The 23111-nt window shown below is 37.5% G+C and overlaps 1 protein-coding gene across 8 annotated transcripts in view; it reads right to left on the minus strand.

The window, feature by feature from the left end:
• LOC143039346 (cell adhesion molecule Dscam1-like) overlaps nt 1-23111 on the minus strand; it is a 283763-nt gene that overhangs the window by 168451 nt on the left and 92201 nt on the right. The window contains exon 14 of one of the 8 annotated variants that reach the window (XM_076209445.1): nt 10382-10666. The exons of the other annotated variants lie outside the window; for them this stretch is intronic. Within the exon in view, the coding sequence (XP_076065560.1) occupies nt 10382-10666 (285 nt within the window). The remainder of the gene's footprint in view (nt 1-10381; nt 10667-23111) is intronic. 8 annotated transcript variants of the gene reach the window in all.

A 23111-nucleotide genomic window follows, 5' to 3' on the forward strand; every position in this document is an offset into this window, starting at 1 on the left:
TATATATATATATATATATATATATATATATATATATATATATATATATGATATATATATATATATACACACATTTATGTGTGTGTGTGTGTGTGTGTGTGTGTGTGTGTGTGTGCATCAGGCACAAACCCATCTACATATATCCACAAATACACATACATACACACATGTAATATGAAGAAGCATACATTCCGAGGCCCATAAGTACACTCATTCCATCTGAAGTGCACACACACACACACACACACACACACACACACACACACACACACACACACACATATATATATATATATATATATATATATATATATATATATATATATATATGTGTGTGTGTGTGTGTGTGTGTGTGTGTGTGTGTGTGTGTGTGTGTACATATACATATACCAAAAGAACTTTCCGCCATTATATAAGGGGAGGTCGAGCATACCCCACATCCTTCCAATAAACCCATTTGTTGTTCCTCCTATCTTAGCACCTCGTGAATGAAGGGCCATCCCTGATCCCCGCCACACTGCATGGTCAGAGGCGATGTAGCAAGACACAGCACCTCCATAGCAGGACTCTCAGATTTCTCCTCTGAATACTCTCCCAAACATTACCACTAACTAATTCAGTATATCCTCCGATTCTACAAGCAGTATCATCTGAAAACAACAGCTGGTTCACCTCCCACTTCCTTTCAGAATCGTTAGCACTCTCAACTTTACCTCCCTCACCATCCCATCCATATTGAACAACCCTGATGAGTTCCATTGCTCGCGTAAACACTTGTGACCGCTTTCAATAGACTTCCCCGTATCCCATAAACCCACATCACACCACATAACGTTTCTCTGTCAACCCTGTCATATGCCGTCTCCAAATCCATAAAAGATAAAAAAACTCTTTCCCAAAAACTTCTCGCATATGTTATTACAGCAATTAAATAAATTATTTACACACCCTCTTCCTCTCCTACAACTTACATTGCTCTTCCCCCGATTACTCCCTCTGTTCTCCTCCTAATATTTTCAATTAATACCGTAATATAAACTTTACCGGCCACACTTGACAGAGTGATCCCTCTAAAGGTACTACATCCATATTTGCCTCATTTTATTTTGTATAGTAGAAATCTCATTAGTCATTTCACTATAACTACTCCTCTTTCATCAGGCACTCCACATTACAACCGTCTAACCTAGGTGTCTTACCATTTTTCATCTCTTTCAATGAACTTTGGATCTCCTCTTTTCCTGTAGCATTATCATTCTCCTCTCTTATCACAATCACTTTCTTGGCATCTCCCACTACCGCAAAGTCTACATATTCTTCTCTACATTCAACAACTCTTGAAAATACTCTATCCATCTTCTCCTTATCGCTTTTACTTCCAGTAACAACTGTTCGTCTGCACCCTTCACCCTCTCCTGTCTATCCGGCTCGCCAACTTCATTCAGGTTTTTCATTTCCTTCTAAATCATATTCTTCTTATTCTTTCAGAAATTCTTTATCCAACACCTACTCCCACCTCACATCCGACCTCTTCTTGACCTCCCTCACCTAGTGCTTTGCTTCCACCTTTTTCCTTTTATACCTCTCATTGGTTCCCCCATTTCTTCTGAGCAAATATTCCTCACATGTTCGCTTTTCTCTAACGAGCGCCTTCACCTATTCATCCTACTAGTTGCTGCCCCTCCATGTGTTCCCTCCCATTCACCATGTCCCACATACCATCTTTGCACACTTAGCATTTCTTTATTAAGTCACACCCATTCTTCCTCTACTCCTGTTTCTCTTTTACCCCTCACTACATCCCATACTTCTATCATATTTGCCTGGAGTTCATTTTCTTTCTCCTGATTTCACTTGTTCACCTTCAGCACCTCTTTGCCTCCCTCATTTTTTCTTCTCCTACCCCACTTCATCACCACATTTAATTCCCTTTCTACTAGGTAATGATCTGACATCCACTGCCCTCTCGCCTACTTCCTTTGAGGCACCACTAAATAATCGATTCAAGCCCTCTTCACTAACGTCTCACCAACCACCCTGGGTTATGTATACTTATGTTTGTATCTCTTCTTTAAAAATGTGAAATGTGCACACTAACATAATTTCCCTCGCACTAAACGTGTATCTATGTATATATATACATATATATATATGTATATATATATATATATATATATATATATATATATATACAAACATGCTCCGACTATGTACTTCCATGACCGACTCCCCACATACATCCAAGGCATCGATGAGGACAGGTTAACTGGTTCCGACCCTCTCCCATAGGAATCATTAACAGGATCTCCACAACCATGAAGATAGTACGCTACCTTGCTGATATAATATAAATATATATGTATATATATATATATATATATATATATATATATATATATATATATATATATATATATATATGTTAAGACATTCTGACAAGTTGAACTAGGTGGGAAGAGGAGAGACTGGAGTTTTATTACGAATTTTATCCTGGACTAGTTTCGCTACAAACTTGAACAAATTTGTAGCGAAACTAGTCAAGGATAAAATTCGTAATAAGACTCTAGTGTTTCCTCTGCCAACCCACTTCATACATATATATATATATATATATATATACATATACATATATATATATAAATATATATATGCATATACATATTATATATATAAATATATATACATATATATATACATATATATATATATACATACATATATATATACACACATAATACCTACATAAACACACACACACACACACACACACACACACACACACACACACACACACACACACACACACACACACACACACATATATATATATATATATATATATATATATATGTATATATATATATATATGATGAAGGTGGAAAGAGAAGTCACGGGTCTAGTTCCGAGTTTCTGAGTTTATTCCTGACCGGTTTCGCTCTACGCTTCTTCAGCATAGAGCGAAACCGGTCAGGAATAAACTCAGAAAAACGGAACTAGACCCGGGACTTCTTTTTTCACCTTCATCAACTTGTCACAATGTACCAGCAAATAAATATATATATATATATATATATATATATATATATATGTGTGTGTATTTACCTAGTTGTATTTACCTAGTTGTATTTTACGGGAAGGGGAGCTATGCTCGTGGGGTCCCGTCTTCATATCTCATTTTATCTAAACTATTTTTAAATTCATGTATTGTTTTTGCACACACCACTTTCTCATCTAACTTGTTCCAACTGTCTATTGCTCTGTGAGGAAAGCTGTTCTTTTTCAAATCTCTTCTATAGCTGTCTTTTTTTATTTTCTTTCCGTGTCCTCTTGTATTTCTGTCATCCCATTTTATCAGATTCTCTCTATCAGTAATTTCTATGCCTTTCATGATTCTGTAAATAGCTATCAAATCTCCTCTCTCTCTTCTTTGCTCTAGTGTCTGTAGTTTAAGTTTTTGTAGTCTCTCTTCATATGATAGTTTTGAGAGTGTTGGTGCCAGTTTTGTAATTGCTCTTTGTATTCTTTCAAGTTTTTTTATACATTTTTTTGTACTTGATGACCATATCGTTGCTGCATATTCCAATCTTGGTCTTATCAGGGTGATTAGGATTTTCCTCACCATTTCTTCATCCAGGTATGTAAATGCCACTTTGATTGTTCTTATTAAATTATAAGTTTCTCCAAAAATCTTATTTATATGTTTCTCAGGTGACATATTATTCATAACAATGACTCCCAGGTCCTTCTCATTTTCTACTTTTTTTATTCCTTCTTTTCCCAAATTATATGATCCTGTTATTCTGTTTTTGCTTTTTCCAAATTCCATTATACTACACTTTTTTGTATTGAACTCCATCTCCCACTTCCTACTCCATTCTTGTACTTTATTTAGATCTCTCTGTAGTGATTCACAATCTTCTTCAGTTTTCACTCTTTTCAGTAATTTTGCATCATCTGCAAAGAAGCTCATATAGCTTTCAATTCCTTCATCCATATCATTAATATATATAGCAAACATTATTGGGGCCAGAACTGTTCCCTGCGGGACACCGCTTATTACTTCATTCCATTTTGAGTGCTGATCTCTTATCACTACTCTCATTTTTCTTTCTTGCAAAAAGTCTTCCATCCAATTTAGCAATTTACCTTGTATTCCTCCTTCATATTCTAATTTCTTAAGCAACTTCTTATGTGGTACTTTGTCAAAAGCTTTTTTTAGGTCTAGAAATGCACAATCAGCCCATCCATCTCTTTCTTGTATTATATCTATTAGCCTTGAATAGAAACATATTAAATTGGTGACGCATGATCGTCCTTGTCTGAATCCAAATTGCCTTGGATTTAGTACGTTGTTTTTTTCCAAGTATTTTACCCATCTACTTTTGATAATTCTTTCACATATTTTTGCTATTGTACTTGTTAGAGAGACTGGTCTATAGTTGGTAGGTTCTTCTTTATTTCCTCCTTTATATATAGGTACTATATTTGCTTTTTTTCCAATCTTCTGGAACTTTTCCTTCTTTTAAGGAACTGCTTATTATGCTATGTATTTTGTCTGCCAGTTCATTCCTGCATTCTTTCAGAATCCAGTTTGCTATTTCATCTGGCCCATGCGATTTTCTGACATCAAAATTACCCAAGTGTGTCAATATTTCATTCTTTGTTACTTCTATTTCTTCCATAGGGGGGACTTTTTCCTTCCACTCAATCTCTTCAGTTTGTATATTTTCCCTTGTAAACACTGATTTAAAATGTTTGTTCATAATTTCTGCCATTTCCATTTCCTCAGTGTATTCAACTCCTCCTTGTCTTAATTTCTCTAAGTCTTGTTTGTTTTTCAGTTTATTGTTTACAAATCTGTAGAATAGTTTTGGTTGATCTTTACACTTTTCTATAACATCTTTTTCATATTTTCTTTTTTCCTCTCTGCACTTTTGTACATATTCATTTCTATAACCAGTATATATTTTCCATTTTTCAGGTCTTCTGTCTTTTTTCCATCTGTTCCAGGCTTTGTCTCTTTTGTCCTTTAACTCCCTACAACTTTTGTTGTACCAGCATTTTACATATTCTTTTTCTTGTTTTTGTCTTGGGACATACTTTTCCACTCCTTTTTTGTAAATTTCTGTCAAAATATTCCATTTCTCTTCCACTGTTGTTTCTTCTTTGTATATTTCTTCCCAGTTTTCTTGTTGGAAGAATTCTCTTATTTTATCAAAGTTTGTTTTTTTCATACATCATTCTTCCTTTTCTATATTGTTCATTTCTTTTCATATATTTTTCTTCATTAAGTTCCAGTTCAATCAATATGTGGTCACTTTTACCTATTGGTGTTTTATATTCAATCTTGTCCACTATTCTAGGTTCAGATGTAATTATTAAGTCTAGCCTCGATGGTTCTTCTTCATTTCTATACCTAGTGTTCTCTTGTATCCATTGTGTCATTGAATGGTCAGTAATCATCTCAAGTAGAGCATTTCCCCATGAGTCATCACCACTCTTTACTGTCATTTCTTCCCAGCAGATTTCTTTGCAATTAAAGTCGCCCATCATAACTATTCTTCCTCCGTCTTCCATTATTTTAGTTAATGCTATCTTTGTGTCCTCTAACATACTTTTATGTTCACTCTCCTCCCATGAGGCTGTTTTCGGAGGCACATAATTGATCACAAATTTTCTGCTCTTCTTATCTCGGTCTTCCACTTCTATCATAATCATCTCTACTGTATTCTTTCCATATATGACACCTTTCACGTTTATATCCTTTTTAGTCAGGAACATAACTCCACCCCCTTGTTTTTTCTCTCTGTTTCTAATCCAATAATTGTATGTATCATGTCCTACACTGTTGGGTGGTAGTGGGCCTTTTAATTTTGTTTCTACAATTCCCATTATGTCCGGTTCTTTTTCTTTCAAATAATCATTCAGTTCATTCAATCCTGTTATCAATCCATCTATATTTGTGTAAGACACTCTTAGTTTTCTGCCACTTCCATTGTATTCTCTGTTTCCCTTATGTTTTTCTTTAGTATGTCGAACTGCTTTATTTTCATGTTCACTACTCTCCAATAGAATCTCTCTTTCTCTGACTCCGTTCTTTCCTCGTTTTTTGCCTTAGCTTCAATTCTTTTCTGCTTTTCTGCCTCTCTTTCCTCCTTATTCATTTCTCTTTTTATCCATACCTTTTTATATTGATCATTTGTTGCTAGTTTCCCTGTCTTGGATAGAATTTTCTCTGCTGTTGTTTGTGACCTGAATTTAATCTTAATTGGTCTGGTCTTATCTGTACTATATTTTCCGAGTCTGAATTTTTCCTCAATTTCCTTTATAATTTCTGGTTCATCTTCCTGGACTAATTTTAATAAACTGCTTACTCTTTCATTTTCCTCCTTGATTCTTGCAGTTCTATCTGGGTTATGTTTCTCTTCCATTCCTAATATAATTATACATTTCTTTTTGTCAGCTAATTCTCTTACTATATTCTCCTTCTGTCTCATCACTTTAATAACTGAGTCTTCATTATGTTCTTTCAATTGCTGTTTGACTATGTCAGTGAATGAAACCTTATTCCCTTCTTGAGTTATTCTCCAATTTTTAGCTTCTGTAGCTAGTTTCTCTCTGTTTTCATTACTATTCTTCTTCAATTTCTCATTCTCCTCCTTTACATTTCCTAACTGTCTTTTTAGGTCCTCTATTTCTTCAGTTAAGTTTCTGTTAGCCTTCTCTAGTTGTTCCAACCTTTCAATTCTTTGAAAAATGGAGTCTACGTTACCTAACTTACGCTCCAAGTCCTCGATCACCTTATCAACTCTCTCCTCTAGTCTTATCAGTCGGGGGGGGGGGGTTGTGTCCCCCCCACCCTCTTTAAATCCCTGGAACATATTCTCGTCACTTTCTTCTGTATTGCTCCTCTCTATACTTCTAATCTTTACATTTTTATTAGACATTTGATCCTCGCTAAGTCTTTTGTTTACCTTCCGCTTGTCTGGCTGGTCAAAGTCTACTCCCTCCTCATTTCCTTCCATTTCCCTCAGTAATCCCTCCCCTTTTCCTCTTTCCCTACGTTCCCACTACTCCACGAGCAATTTCCCCCCCACCCTGCAAAAACACTAGGCACTTCTCTTTGCGTTGGGATCCACAGACTTCACTTTTCTTCAGAACGTCTTCTAAGCCGTCCATTCGTTGAAGTGTGTGTGTGTGTGTGTGTGTGTGTGTGTGTGTGTGTGTGTGTGTGTGTGTATTATAAAATTTTATGAAGACGCACGCAATTATTTACATACAAACGAGCACATATACATGTATCTGTACGTGGATGAGCGCACGCGTGTGTATTTACCTGATGGTAATGCACTTGGCAACGGGCGGTGCTTTCGAGGTCCTACCTCTTTGCTTCCTTCGACCCAATTTGGATTTAGTATGTTTATGAATTATATTTTTAATTGCTATTTCCTCTTTAAGCCCATTCCACAGGTTGATTCATCTGTATGGCAAACAGATTCCTGATAGCCATCAGGAACCCTGTGCGTTTCGATACACCTATCTCTCTCTCTCTCTCTCTATCTATCTGTGCGTGTGTGTGTGTGTGTGTGTGTGTGTGTGTGTGTGTGTGTGTGTGTGTGTGTGTGTGCGTCACATACATACACTAGCACACACATTCTTTAAATTACACGATGGAATACATATTGATTCTGGCATTTTACACACACACACACACGCAGACATATATATATACAGGTAAACGTCGACTTACGATGGCCGCGACTTACGATTGTTCGACTTTACGATGACGACGACGACGATATGATAATTTAACCCCTTCCATACGGTGCCGCACACGTAGGCGTCATGAGGAGCAAGTGGATTCGCGACGCTGCCATATCGGCGTCTTGATTATATTTATTGTAGTCGCCCCTGTGTTTTTACATTCTCTCAAATGTGCCCTAAATCCCATTCTCTGTGGTTTTCAAAATTCGCGGGTGAAAGAGAGAACGATCGATATAAGCGGTGACTATATTTTATGATGCGAGTATTATTACGTCACGTCGTACGGCTGGCATTGGCTGCTGCCCGCGAGATTTAAGTTCCGTACTGAAAATACATATTATAGTGTTTGAATATGGTAAAAAGGATAAAAATAATTAAATAAACTACTGTACATGTTTAATAGGCTATATTCAGTATCTCTGGTGGTTAATATACAGGTAGCCTAGGTACAGTGACCACGGAACAGTGATACACAAATTGGGGATCGACTTACGATGAAATCGTCTTACGATGGCTCTATCGAAACCTAATGCCATCGTAAGTCGACGTTTACCTGTATATATATATATATATATATATATATATATATATATATATATATATATATATATATATATATATATATATATATATATATATATAGGTGAGGTGGCACAATGAAAAGTTAAGGCTAGAGTAGTGAGTTTATTCAAAACTAGACATTTAGACCTTTACGGTCTTCCTCGGTGTACTGAAAACAGAGGAAGAAACAAAATTCGTCTCCTGTTTTCAGTCCATTATGGAAGACCGTAAAGGTCGAAACGTCTGGCTCTGAATAAACTCACTACCCTAGACTTAACTTTTCATTCTGCCACTTCACCTCTATATTTGGCAATCTTTACTTATATATATATATATATATATATATATATATATATATATATATTTATATATATATATATATATATATATATATGTATATATATATATATGTATATATATATATATATATATATACATACATATATATATATACATACACATTTGCACAAACATTTACACAAATATGCTTTTGTATCTAATAAGTTTCCTACTTATCAACACACGTATTCATATATTTACACGCTCATATACACACACATGCATACATGAGTACACACACACACACATACACGTACCCGCACTAGTGGACATGCAATATGCAAATTCAAATATGCTATGTACAAAATACATTTACGGTCTTTCCGGAGGCACGTTTAAAACAAAAGGATTCTACCATGACGAAGAAGAGGGGGAAGAGGAGGAGGAGGAGAAGGAGGAGGAGCATGAGGAAGAAGCCATTGAAGGGGCATACAACCTTCCCGCCGGCCCTCGAGTACTACCATGGACGGTGAGGGTCGCCGAGAACCTGTCCTCGCCAGCCGAGTTCGAGGCCGAGCAAGTGTACTCGCCCGAGTGCGCATGCGTCAGCGCCTCGATGTTGAGGATGGTTGACCGCTGTCCCACCTTGAACGTGTTGACCCCCAAGGCGTGGGAGACGTCACGCCCTCGGAAGAGCCACGTGATGTGAAGGGGGAGGTCACCCTTGGACACGAAACACTGCAGCTGCGTGTCGGCCCCGGCCAGCAGGTCCTCCTCGAAGGAGAACGAGCGGATTTGCGGCGGGACTGCGGTGGGGGGGGAAGAGGGGCAAGTGTCAGCTCGTGGCGAGGGGCCGACGGTCTGGCGCCAGGAACAACGTCTTGGCCTCCGTCAAGAGGATCGCGCCCGTCCTTACCCGACGCATCCTCCGGGAGAAGAACTCGTGGCCAAAAGGGAGAGGAGGAGGAGGAGAAGAAAGAAGAGGAGGAGGAGGAATTTCGGCCGGCGGGCACAGGTAGGCAGACACTCCACGAAGTCGTTGCAGCCCAAAGAGCCACTAAATTTTTCATTAAAAAAAAATCAAGGGTTTCTGAAGGAAGGAGAAGCAGCGGAGGAGGAAGGGAAGATTAAAAAGGGGGACAGTTCTCCCTTTCCCTCACCTTCTCCCCCCGCGCTTCCCCCCTTCCCCGACTCCCCTACCCCCCGTCAACACTGAATGATGATAACATGAATTTCTGAAAACATGAAATGTGGTGTATGACAGCGTACCCTGCAAAAAACAAGGCCAAACTAGATAACAACCTAAAAATGGCGAAAGCAATCAACATTGATACGGCTACAACTAAACAAGTATCCCATGCTCTGAAATGATACTGCTGTGGGGGGGGGGTGTGAAAGGGGCGGCGTCAGGAGGAGCAGAGGGCCGGTAGGGCGAGCTGTTAGAGTAGGAGGAGGAAGAGGAGGAGGAGGAGGAAGGGAGCGATTAGGGACAGCAACATTTTGGAGAAGCAAGACTTTTGTTTCTTTTTTTTTATTTTTTCTTCTTTTTTTAAGCAAGCTGCGGACGGGACAATAGGGAGGGGAAAGGTGGGGGAGAGAGTGGGGAGGGCTGCGGTGGCTACGGCGAGTGAAGGGCACCCGCGCTCCATTGATGGGGTGGGGGGTATGGGGTGATTTTTTTTTTTTTTTGGGGGGGGAGGTGGAGCTGGCCTGTAAGAATGCTGCCCTTGCGGCGGCGCCGGGGGGAGGGGACCTCCACCCCCGGGGGGCACCGTACCGTTGACCCAGAGCGTGTCGGTGTGATTCGTTCGACCAGCGAGGTTGGACGCGTGGCATGTGTAGGACCCGCGATGCTCCGACCCAACGCTGTCGATACTCAGGATGGACGTTCGCTCCCCCACGCGCTGAGAGAAGATCCCAAGGGCGGGACGGACCTCCTGTCCGTGCAGCGTCCAGCGGATGGAGATCGGAGAGTCCCCCTCACCTACCACGCAGATCACCTGCACCAGACTCCCGGCTCGGATCTGATCCTCGAACTTGAAGGGGATAATCCGAGGAGGAACTGCGGCGGGGTGACGAGGGCGGTCTCAATGGTGGGGCCGTGGAGGAATAGGAGGAGGAGGAGGTGGTGGTGGTGGTAGTGGTGGTGGTAGTGGTGGTGGTGTATGGGAGTGAGTTCGGGGACATCGGGGGTACAACGTGTGACTTCGTACTGGAAACCTGACCAGAGGGCGTGTGGAGGGGATGGGGGAGGAGGGGGGTTGGCATGTGTGGTCATTATGGTGATTTGTGGAGAAGAACGTGGTGGCAGCGTAAGGTTAAAAGCATCACGGCTGAACAGCACAAAATGCAGCACATGGAAGAACACGTTAAGTCAAGAGCATTTTGAAAAAAAAATCGTGAAATTGCCCCCAAGACCGATTTTTTTTTGGGGTGTTGCCATTTGTTTAGGTGGGGGGGAGCAAATTCACCAGCCTTGTGGGGGGAGCTGAGCGTGGGGGGGAAGGGGGAGGGAGAGGAGGCCAGGTCAAGCACGACTTGGGGCAATGGCATGGAATTAAAAGTTGTTTGTGGTTGAATAATATCAATTGATCGCTGGGAACCATTCAGTGTAGATGTATAATCTATCCCACGTGCACATACTAGCTAAATGCAATATCATAGCGGAGGTGGGTTGAACGCGATATTTCGTGTAGATGTATGTAATTCGAGCATACAAATATAAGAAAATCGTACTCAACTTATATCTCTCTTGATAGCGCATTGGTTTAAGTCACTGTAACTTTGTTACGGGTTAGCTGGGTTCGAATCCTCGGCTCGTCCACGTTTCAATTTCCAACAAAATGTCTCCATCGAGCGATTCTTCAGTCTCGATTGCGATGGCATGGAATTAAAAGTTGTTTGTGGTTGAATAATATATATATATATATATATATATATATATATATGTATATATATATATATATATATATATATATATATATATATATATATATATACACAGTTCTTCATTTACACGAGGATTGTGTTGCTGGTGATCAGTCTTCAAAAATAAACAAATAAGTAAATAAGTGAATAAATAAAATCGCTTAAATGAAAATAAATTTCCATAAGAAAGAAGGGGCTACGTTCCACGCAGACTCATCGATACTCCTACTTAAGCGAAAATTCTCAGTTTTAACAAATTAAATGTCAATATCCTAATCTAAACATTTAATCGTATGTTTATCAAATTAATCATATATAATCAATATAGATATTTTCCATAAAAACATTAAACAATTAATCATTGTATCAACGATGTCAATATCCTCCTAGCACACTTGCTCAGAGCAGTGGCAGCAATGCTGGCAGGATTGTTATTCATGACATTTAATTTTCAGTTTTCCACACCAATGGCCCAGAAATGTTGACCGCACTACACACGTCCATAAAACTGTGGCTCTGAAATGCTGATCAAACGATGTTCAGTAAGACAAAAGCAAAACGTGGAAAGAAGTTATATTTGTAAACAAACGCTGGGACTACAGTGCGGCGACTCCGCGAAGTACAAGGCTGGCCTCGCCAATCCAGGTTTCCGCTAATACGTTTGTGAAGGTGAGAAGCGTACGCAAGGAGGTGCTGAGTAGCTGCGACCGAGATGACTGAGTGATTATCAATTCCTTGGGTATGCTATTTCATCTTTCAATTGTTCTAATTTGAATCATACACTTCACAACTTTTCTACCTTTGCCTAAATTTCTATTTCACTAAATATGACCCTAAATCGTTGCATTTAAATTCATCTTTATGTATATTCTTCCCTATTGGTTCATTCCTATAATATAGCCACAGCTTCCCTCTCCCTTCTTTCTTTGAATGTTGTCACACACATGAACATATATTCACTGATTTGTTCCCCTTGTACTTTGTAATCTATTGTATCCCAGTACCACAGTACTATCACTCTTTGTTTTCTCCTCTTCTATCAGAGAGAGGCAGCGAGCCCCTCTGAAGAATGTGATGGAGTGATGTGGCAGGAGCGCGGCCTCACCGAACCGCGCCTAAGGGCTTAAGTTAATCTATATCTTATAAGTTCTTATATGTTTTTATATTATTTCAGTTGGTGGTTACGAGCCCGTCTCTTGATATAAGATCATTATAATAATAATAATGATGATAATAATGATAATGATAATAATAATAATAATAATAATAATAATAATAATAGTGACGATAATAATAATAATAATAATAATAATAATAATAATAATAATAGTGACGATAATAATAATAATAATAATAATAATAATAATAAGAATTACAATTAGAATAATAATAATTATTGTAATAGTGATAATCACAATAATAATAATATATATAAGAACTGGAGCCAAGGATTCGAACCGGTCCATTCACTACGAGGAAATAAAGACTGCAACCAAACAGCTGATGACCTAATAACACCATGACATCTCACCTCAGAATTGTGTGTGTGTGTGTGTGTGTGTGTGTGTGTGTGTGTGTGTTTACCTAGTTGTATTTTACGGGAAGGGGAGCTATGCTCGTAGTGTCCCGTCTTCATATCTCATTTTATCTAAACTATGGAAAGAATGAGTGAAGAAAGACTAGTAAAAGAGGTATGGAAGGCAGATGTGGAGGGAGTGAACATGAGGGGACGTCCTAGGATGAGGTGGATGGATGGGGTGAAGGGGGCTTTGGGGAAGAGGGGAATGTCTGTTGAGGAAGGAAGGGAGAGGATGGAAGACAGAGGTGAGTGGAGAATGGTTGTATATGGATGATGTTGTGATTGCATGAGGAGGAATGGGCGGGGGGTGGGGGGTGAGGTAGTATGTGTGAGCAAATTTTGACGCAGCCCGAAGGGATTTCTCCCCGTCCTCTCCTTATATGCAAGGGGGGACGGAGAGGGGGGTCGCCGATTAAATGAAGCGGCCTTGCTGTGGATGTGCTGTGTCTTGCGACACTGCTTCTGACCCAGGGCGGTGGGCAAGGTGCAGGGATGACCCGTCATCCAGGAGGTGCTCAGATGAGAGGGAGGGTGGGAGGGGTGTGGAGTGTATTTAGGGATGAAATGGGTGGGAGTGTTTTTATGCCTTTCCCTTTTTGGCTACCTCCCTTGAAAGGGGGAAAAAGCCTTGGTATATGTATGTATGTATTTTTAAATTCATGTATTGTTTTTGCACACACCACTTTCTCATCTAACTTGTTCCAACTGTCTATTACTCTGTGAGGAAAGCTGTTCTTTTTCAGATCTCTTCTATAGCTGTCTTTCTTGATTTTCTTTCCGTGTCCTCTTGTTCTATCATCCCATTTTATCAGATTCTCTCTATCAATAATTTCTATGCCTTTCATGATTCTGTAAACAGCTATCAAATCTCCTCTCTCTCTCTTCTTTGCTCTAGTGTCTGTAGTTCAAGTTTTGCTAGTCTCTCTTCATATGATAGTTTTGAGTGTTGGTGCCAATTTTGTAATTGCTCTTTGTATTCTTTCAATTTTTTTTATACATTTTTTTGTACTTGGTGACCATATCGTTGCTGTATATTCCAATCTTGGTCTTATCAGAGTGATTGGAATTTTCTTCACCATTTCTTCATCCAGGTATGTAAATGCAACTTTGATTGTTCTTATTAAATTATAGGTTTCTCCAAAAATCTTATTTATATGTTTCTCAGGTGACATATTATTCATAACAATGACTCCCAGGTTCTTCTCATTTTCAACTATTTCTATTCCTTCTTCTCCCAATTTATATGATCCTGTTATTCGGTTTTTGCTTTTTCCGAATTCCATTATACTGCAATTTTTAGTGTTGAATTCCATCTCCCACTTCCTACTCCATTCCCATACTTTATTTAGATCACTCTGTAGTGACTCACAATCTTCTTCCGTGTTCACTTTTTTTAATAGTTTTGCATCACCTGCAAAGAAGCTCATATAACTTTCAATTTCTTCATCCATATCATTAATACATATAGCAAACATTATTGGGGCCAGAACTGTTCCCTGTGGAACACCGCTTATTACTTCATCATATTTTGAGTGTCACTTATCACTATTCTCATTTTTCTTCATTGCAAAAAGTCTTCCATCCATTTAAGCAGTTTGCCCTGTATTACTCCTTCAGTTTCTAATTTCTTAAGCAACTTCTTATGTGGTACTTTGTCAAAAGCTTTCTTTAGGTCTAGAAATGCACAATCAGCCCATCCATCTCTTTCTTGTATTATATCTATTAGCCTTGAATAGAAACACATTAAATTGGTGACGCATGATCGTCCTTGTCTGAATCCAAATTGCCTTGGATTTAGCACGTTGTTGTTTTTTTCTAAATATTTTACCCATCTACTTTTGACAATTCTTTCACAAATTTTTGCTATTGTACTTGTTAGAGAGACTGGTCTATAGTTGGTAGTGTCTTCTTTATTTCCCCCTTTATATATAGGTACTATATTTGCTTTTTTCCAATCTTCTGGAACTTTTCCTTCTTTCAAGGAACTGTTTATTATGCTATGTATTTTGTCTGCCAGTTCATTCCTGCATTCTTTCAAAATCCAGTTTGCTGTTTCATCTGGTCTATGCGATTTTCTGACATCAAGATTACTCAAGTGTTTCATTATTTCATTCTTTGTTACTTCTATTTCTTTCATAGGAGGGACTTTCTCTTTCCATTCGATCTCTTCAAGTTGTATGTTCTCCCTTGTAAACACTGATTCTACCATTTATATTTCCTCTGTGTATTCAGCTCCGCCTTGTCTTGATTTCTCCAAATCTTGTTTGTTTTTCAGTTTGTTGTTTACAAATCTGTAAAATAGTTTTGGTTGATCTTTACATTTTTCTATGACATCTTTTTCATATTTTCTCTTTTCCTCTCTGCACACTTGTACATATTCATTTCTATAACAAGTATATATTTTCCATTTTTCAGGTCTTTTGTCTTTTTTCCATCTGGTCCAGGCTTTGTCTCTTTTGTCTTTTAACTCCCTACAACTTTTGTTGTACCAGCACTTTACATATTCTTTTTCTTGTTTTTGTCTTGGGACATACTTTTCCGCTCTTTTTTTTACATAAATTTTTGTCAAAATATTCCATTTCTCTTCCATTGTTGTTTCTTTGTATATTTCTTCCCAGTTTTCTTGTTGAAAGAATTCTCTTATTTTATCAAAGTTTGTTTTTTCATACAGCATTCTTCCTTTTCTACATTGTTCATTTCTTTTCATGTATTTTTCCTCATTTAGTTCCAGTTCAATCAATATGTGGTCACTCTTACTTATTGGTGTTTTATATTCAATCTTTTCCACTATTCTAGGTTCAGATGTGATTATTAAGTCTAGTCTCGATGGTTCTTCTTCATTTCTATACCTAGTGTTCTCCTGTATCCACTGTGTCACTGTATGTTAAATAATCATCTCGAGTAGAACATTTCCCCATGAGCCGTCTCCACCCTTTACTGTCATCTCTTCCCAGCAGACTTCTTTGCAATTAAAGTCGCCCATCATAACTATTCTTCCTCCATCTTCCATTATCTTATTCAATGTTATCTTTGTGTCTTCTAACATACTTTTATGTTTACTCTCTTCCCACGAACTTTCTGCTCTTCTTATCTCTGTCGTCCACTTCGATCATAATTATCTCTACTGTATTCTTTCCATATGTGACACATCTTACGTTTATATCCTTCTTAGTCAGGAACATAACTCCACCCCCTTGCTTTGTCTCTCTGTTTCTAATCCAATAATTATATGCATCATGTCCTATACTGTTGGGTGGTAGTGGACCTTTTAATTTCGTTTCTACAATTCCCATTATGTCCGGTTAATTTTCCTTCAAATAATCATTCAGGTCATTCAATCCTGTTATTAATTCATCTATATTTGTGTAAGACACTCTTAGTTTTCTGCCACTTCCATTGTGTTCTCTGTTTCCTTTTTGTTTTTCTCTAGTATGTCGTATTTCCTTTCATATTCACTACTCTCCAATAGAATCTCTCTTTTTCTGATTCTGTTCTCATCTCGTTTTTTTCCTTAGCTTCATGTCTTTTAATTGTTTCCTCCTCTCTTCATTTCTCTTTTTATCCATACCTTTTTATATTGTTCACTTGCTGCTAGTTTCCCTGTTTTTGTTAAGATATTCTCTGCCATCGTTTGTGACCTGAATTTAATCTTAATTGGTCTGGTCTTATCTGTACTATACTTGCCGAGTCTATACATCTCTACAATTTGTTTCATGATTTCAGGTTCATCTTCCTGAACTAATTGTAGTAAACTGCTTACTTTTTTTTTCCTCATTGATTCTTGAAGTTCTATCTAGGTTATGTTTCTCTTCCATTCCTGATATAATTATACATTTCTTTTTATCTGCTAAGTCTCTTACTATATTCTCCTTCTGACTCATCACTTTGATAACTGAGTCTTCAGTTTGTTCTTTCATTTGCTGTTTAATTATGTCAGTAAATGCAACTTTACTGTTTTCCTGATTTTTTTTCCTTTGCTATGGCCTTTTTGTTGTCTTTATTATTCCTCTTTAATTGTTCTTTCTCCTGTTTTACTTCTTTTAACTGTCTTTTTAATTCTTCTATTTCATTAGTTAATTTTTTTCACCTTCTCTAGTTCTTCCAATTTTTCAACTCTCTGCGCAATTTTGGCTACGTAACCAAACCTGTTCTTCCAATGTTCGGTCATCTTATCAAGTTTCTCCTCTAGTCTTGCCAATCGGGGGAGGTTGGTATCCCCCCCACCCTCTTTAAATCCCTGGAAATTACTATCATCACTTTCCACTGTGCTGCTCTTATCTATACTTCTAATCTTTACATTTTTGTTGATCCCGTCGTCACCAAAATCATTATTGTCGGTCCGCCTCTTGTTTACAAGATGCCTGGCCTCCTGGACCATGTCCCTCTCTTCCTCATATCCTTCCATTTCCCTCAATAATCCCTTCCCTTCTCCTTCCCTGTCACTCCCCCACTACACCACGAGCACTCCCCTTCCCTATAAATACAACAAGGCACTTCCTGGACGTTGAGATCCACGTAGATTTTCCTTTTTCTTCGGTACACTAATTCTCGCCGTCCATTCGACGAAAGTGTGTGTGTGTGTGTATTTACCTAGTTGTATTTACCTAGTTGTATTTTACGGGAAGGGGAGCTATGCTCGTGGGGTCCCGTCTTCATATCTCATTTTATCTAAACTATTTTTAAATTCATGTATTGTTTTTGCACACACCACTTTCTCATCTAACTTGTTCCAACTGTCTATTGCTCTGTGAGGAAAGCTGTTCTTTTTAAAATCTCTTCTATAGCTGTCTTTTTTTATTTTCTTTCCGTGTCCTCTTGTATTTCTGTCATCCCATTTTATCAGATTCTCTCTATCAGTAATTTCTATGCCTTTCATGATTCTGTAAATAGCTATCAAATCTCCTCTCTCTCTTCTTTGCTCTAGTGTCTGTAGTTTAAGTTTTTGTAGTCTCTCTTCATATGATAGTTTTGAGAGTGTTGGTGCCAGTTTTGTAATTGCTCTTTGTATCCTTTCAAGTTTTTTTATACATTTTTTTGTACTTGGTGACCATATCGTTGCTGCATATTCCAATCTTGGTCTTATCAGGGTGATTAGGATTTTCCTCACCATTTCTTCATCCAGGTATGTAAATGCCACTTTGATTGTTCTTATTAAATTATAAGTTTCTCCAAAAATCTTATTTATATGTTTCTCAGGTGACATATTATTCATAACAATGACTCCCAGGTCCTTCTCATTTTCTACTTTTTTTATTCCTTCTTCTCCCAAATTATATGATCCTGCTATTCTGTTTTTGCTTTTTCCAAATTCCATTATACTACACTTTTTTGTATTGAACTCCATCTCCCACTTCCTACTCCATTCTTGTACTTTATTTAGATCCCTCTGTAGTGATTCACAATCTTCTTCAGTTTTCACTCTTTTCAGTAGTTTTGCATCATCTGCAAAGAAGCTCATATAGCTTTCAATTCCTTCATCCATATCATTAATATATATAGCAAACATTATTGGGGCCAGAACTGTTCCCTGCGGGACACCGCTTATTACTTCATTCCATTTTGAGTGCTGATCTCTTATCACTACTCTCATTTTTCTTTCTTGCAAAAAGTCTTCCATCCAATTTAGCAATTTACCTTGTATTCCTCCTTCATATTCTAATTTCTTAAGCAACTTCTTATGTGGTACTTTGTCAAAAGCTTTTTTTAGGTCTAGAAATGCACAATCAGCCCATCCATCTCTTTCTTGTATTATATCTATTAGCCTTGAATAGAAACATATTAAATTGGTGACGCATGACCGTCCTTGTCTGAATCCAAATTGCCTTGGATTTAGTACGTTGTTTTTTTCCAAGTATTTTACCCATCTACTTTTGATAATTCTTTCACAAATTTTTGCTATTGTACTTGTTAGAGAGACTGGTCTATAATTGGTAGGTTCTTCTTTATTTCCTCCTTTATATATAGGTACTATATTTGCTTTTTTCCAATCTTCTGGAACTTTTCCTTCTTTTAAGGAACTGCTTATTATGCTATGTATTTTGTCTGCCAGTTCATTCCTGCATTCTTTCAGAATCCAGTTTGCTATTTCATCTGGCCCATGCGATTTTCTGACATCAAAATTACCCAAGTGTGTCAATATTTCATTCTTTGTTACTTCTATTTCTTCCATAGGGGGGACTTTTTCTTTCCACTCAATCTCTTCAGGTTGTATATTTTCCCTTGTAAACACTGATTTAAAATGTTTGTTCATAATTTCTGCCATTTCCATTTCCTCAGTGTATTCAACTCCTCCTTGTCTCAATTTCTCCAAGTCTTGTTTGTTTTTCAGTTTATTGTTTACAAATCTGTAGAATAGTTTTGGTTGATCTTTACACTTTTCTATAACATCTTTTTCATATTTTCTTTTTTTCTCTCTGCACTTTTGTACATATTCATTTCTATAACCAGTATATATTTTCCATTTTTCAGGTCTTCTGTCTTTTTTCCATCTGGTCCAGGCTTTGTCTCTTTTGTCTTTTAACTCCCTACAACTTTTGTTGTACCAGCATTTTACATATTCTTTTTCTTGTTTTTGTCTTGGGACATACTTTTCCACTCCTTTTTTGTAAATTTTTGTCAAAATATTCCATTTCTCTTCCACTGATGTTTCTTCTTTGTATATTTCTTCCCAGTTTTCTTGTTGGAAGAATTCTCTTATTTTATCAAAGTTTGTTTTTTCATACATCATTCTTCCTTTTCTATATTGTTCATTTCTTTTCATATATTTTTCTTCATTAAGTTCCAGTTCAATCAATATGTGGTCACTTTTACCTATTGGTGTTTTATATTCAATCTTGTCCACTATTCTAGGTTCAGATGTAATTATTAAGTCTAGCCTCGATGGTTCTTCTTCATTTCTATACCTAGTGTTCTCTTGTATCCATTGTGTCATTGAATGGTCAGTAATCATCTCAAGTAGAGCATTTCCCCATGAGTCATCACCACTCTTTGCTGTCATTTCTTCCCAGCAGATTTCTTTGCAATTAAAGTCGCCCATCATAACTATTCTTCCTCCGTCTTCCATTATTTTAGTTAATGCTATCTTTGTGTCCTCTAACATACTTTTATATTCACTCTCCTCCCATGAGGCTGTTTTCGGAGGCACATAATTGATCACAAATTTTCTGCTCTTCTTATCTCTGTCTTCCACTTCTATCATAATCATCTCTACTGTATTCTTTCCATATATGACACCTTTCACGTTTATATCCTTCTTAGTCAGGAACATAACTCCACCCCCTTGCTTTTTCTCTCTGTTTCTAATCCAATAATTGTATGCATCATGTCCTACACTGTTGGGTGGTAGTGGGCCTTTTAATTTTGTTTCTACAATTCCCATTATGTCCGGTTCTTTTTCTTTCAAATAATCATTCAGCTCATTCAATCCTGTTATTAATCCATCTATATTTGTGTAAGACACTCTTAGTTTTCTGCCACTTCCATTGTGTTCTCTGTTTCCCTTATGTTTTTCTTTTGTATGTCGAACTTCCTTAGTTTCATGTTCACTACTCTCCAATAGAATCTCTCTTTCTCTGACTCCGTTCTGTTCTCGTTTTTTGTCTTAGCTTCCAGTCTTTTCTGCTTTTCTTCCTCTCTTTCCTCTTTATTCATTTCTCTTTTTATCCATATCTTTTTGTGTTGTTCACTTGTTGCTAGTTTCCCTGTTTTGGATAAGATATTCTCTGCCGTTGTTTGTGACTTGAATTTAATCTTAATTGGTCTGGTCTTGTCTGTGCTATACTTTCCGAGTCTAAATTTCTCTTCGATTTGTTTCATAATTCCTGGTTCATCTTCCTGAACTGATTCTAGTAATTGGCTTACTTTTTCATTTTCCTCTTTGATTCTTGTGGTTCTATCTGTGTTGTGTTTCTCTTCCATTCCTAATATAATTATACATTTCTTCTTGTCTGCTAAATCCCTTACTATATTCTCCTTTTGTCTCATCACTTTAATAACTGAGTCTTCAGTATGTTCTTTCAATTGCTGTTTGACTATGACAGTGAATGAAATCTTATTTCCTTTTTGGGTTTGCTTCCAATTTTTACTTTCTTTAGCTATTGTTTCTCTGTTTTCTTTACTATTCTTCTTCAATTCCTCATTCTCCCCCTTTACCTCTCTTAACTGTCTTTTTAGTTCTTCTATTTCATCAGTTAAGTTTTTATTCGCCTTTTCCAGTTCTTCCAATCTTTCAACCCTTTTTAAAATGGTGTTCATATGACCTAACCTACTCTCCAAGTCCTCGATCACCTTATCAACCTTCATCTCTAGTCTTGTCAGTCGGGGGGGGTTTGAGTTCCCCCCACTCTCTTTAAATCCCTTGAAAATATTCTCATCACTTTCTGCTATATTGCTCCTATCTATACCTCTAATCTTCACATTCCTATTAGACATGTTATCATCCAACTCGTCTTGGGGTCTTTTGTCTACCCGGCGGCCCGTCAGGGCCATTTCCTCCACCTCCTCATTACCTTCCATTTCCCCAGTAATCCCTCCCCCTCTCCTCTTTCCTTACTTTCCCACTACCTCACGAGCAATTCCCCCCCCCCCTGCAAATACAAAAAGGCACTTCTCTTTGCGTTGGTATCCACAATCTGCACTTTTCTTCAGAGCGTTCGTCAATCCGTCCGTTCGTTGAAAGTGTGTGTGTGTGTGTGTGTGTATTTACCTAGTTGTACCTAGTGGTATTTTACGGGAAGGGGAGCTATGCTCGTGGGATCCCGTCTTCATTTCTCATTTTATCTAAACAATGTTTAAATTCATGTATTGTTTTTGCACACACCACTTTCTCATCTAACTTGTTCCAACTGTCTATTACTCTGTGAGGAAAGCTGTTCTTTTTCAAATCTCTTCTATAGCTGTCTTTTTTTATTTTCTTTCCGTGTCCTCTTGTATTTCTGTCATCCCATTTTATCAGATTCTCTCTATCAGTAATTTCTATGCCTTTCATGATTCTATAAATAGCTATCAAATCTCCTCTCTCTCTTCTTTGCTCTAGTGTCTGTAGTTCAAATTTTTGTAGTCTCTCTTCATATGATAGTTTTGAGAGTGTTGGTGCCAGTTTTGTAATTGCTCTTTGTATTCTTTCAAGTTTTTTTTATACATTTTTTTTGTACTTGGTGACCATATCGTTGCTGTATATTCCAATCTTGGTCTTATCAGGGTGATTAGGATTTTCCTCACCATTTCTTCATCCAGGTATGTAAATGCCACTTTATTTGTTCTTATTAAATTATAAGTTTCTCCAAAAATCTTATTTATATGTTTCTCAGGTGACATATTATTCATAACAATGACTCCCAGGTCCTTCTAATTTTCTACTTTTTTTTTATTCCTTCTTCTCCCAAATTATATGATCCTGTTATTCTGTTTTTGCTTTTTCCAAATTCCATTATACTACACTTTTTTGTATTGAACTCCATCTCCCACTTCCTACTCCATTCCCATACTTTATTTAGATCTCTCTGTAGTGATTCACAATCTTCTTCAGTTTTCACTCTTTTCAGTAGTTTTGCATCGTCTGCAAAGAAGCTCATATAGCTTTCAATTCCTTCATCCATATCATTAATATATATAGCAAACATTATTGGGGCCAGAACTGTTCCCTGCGGGACACCGATTATTACTTCATTCCATTTTGAGTGCTGGTTTCTTATCACTACTCTCATTTTTCTTTCTTGCAAAAAGTCTTCCATCCAATTTAGTAATTTACCTTGTATTCCTCCTTCAGATTCTAGTTTCTTAAGCAACTTCTTATGTGGTACTTTGTCAAAAGCTTTTTTTAGGTCTAGAAATGCACAATCAGCCCATCCATCTCTTTCTTGTATTATATCAATTAGCCTTGAATAGAAACATATTAAATTGGTGACGCATGATCGTCCTTGCCTGAATCCAAATTGCCTTGGATTTAGTACTTTGTTTTTTTCCAAGTATTTTACCCATCTACTTTTGATAATTCTTTCAC

This window comes from Oratosquilla oratoria, chromosome 1 (assembly GCF_046742065.1).
Source record: "Oratosquilla oratoria isolate Oo_2021 chromosome 1, ASM4674206v1, whole genome shotgun sequence".
Lineage (NCBI taxonomy): Eukaryota > Metazoa > Arthropoda > Malacostraca > Stomatopoda > Squillidae > Oratosquilla > Oratosquilla oratoria.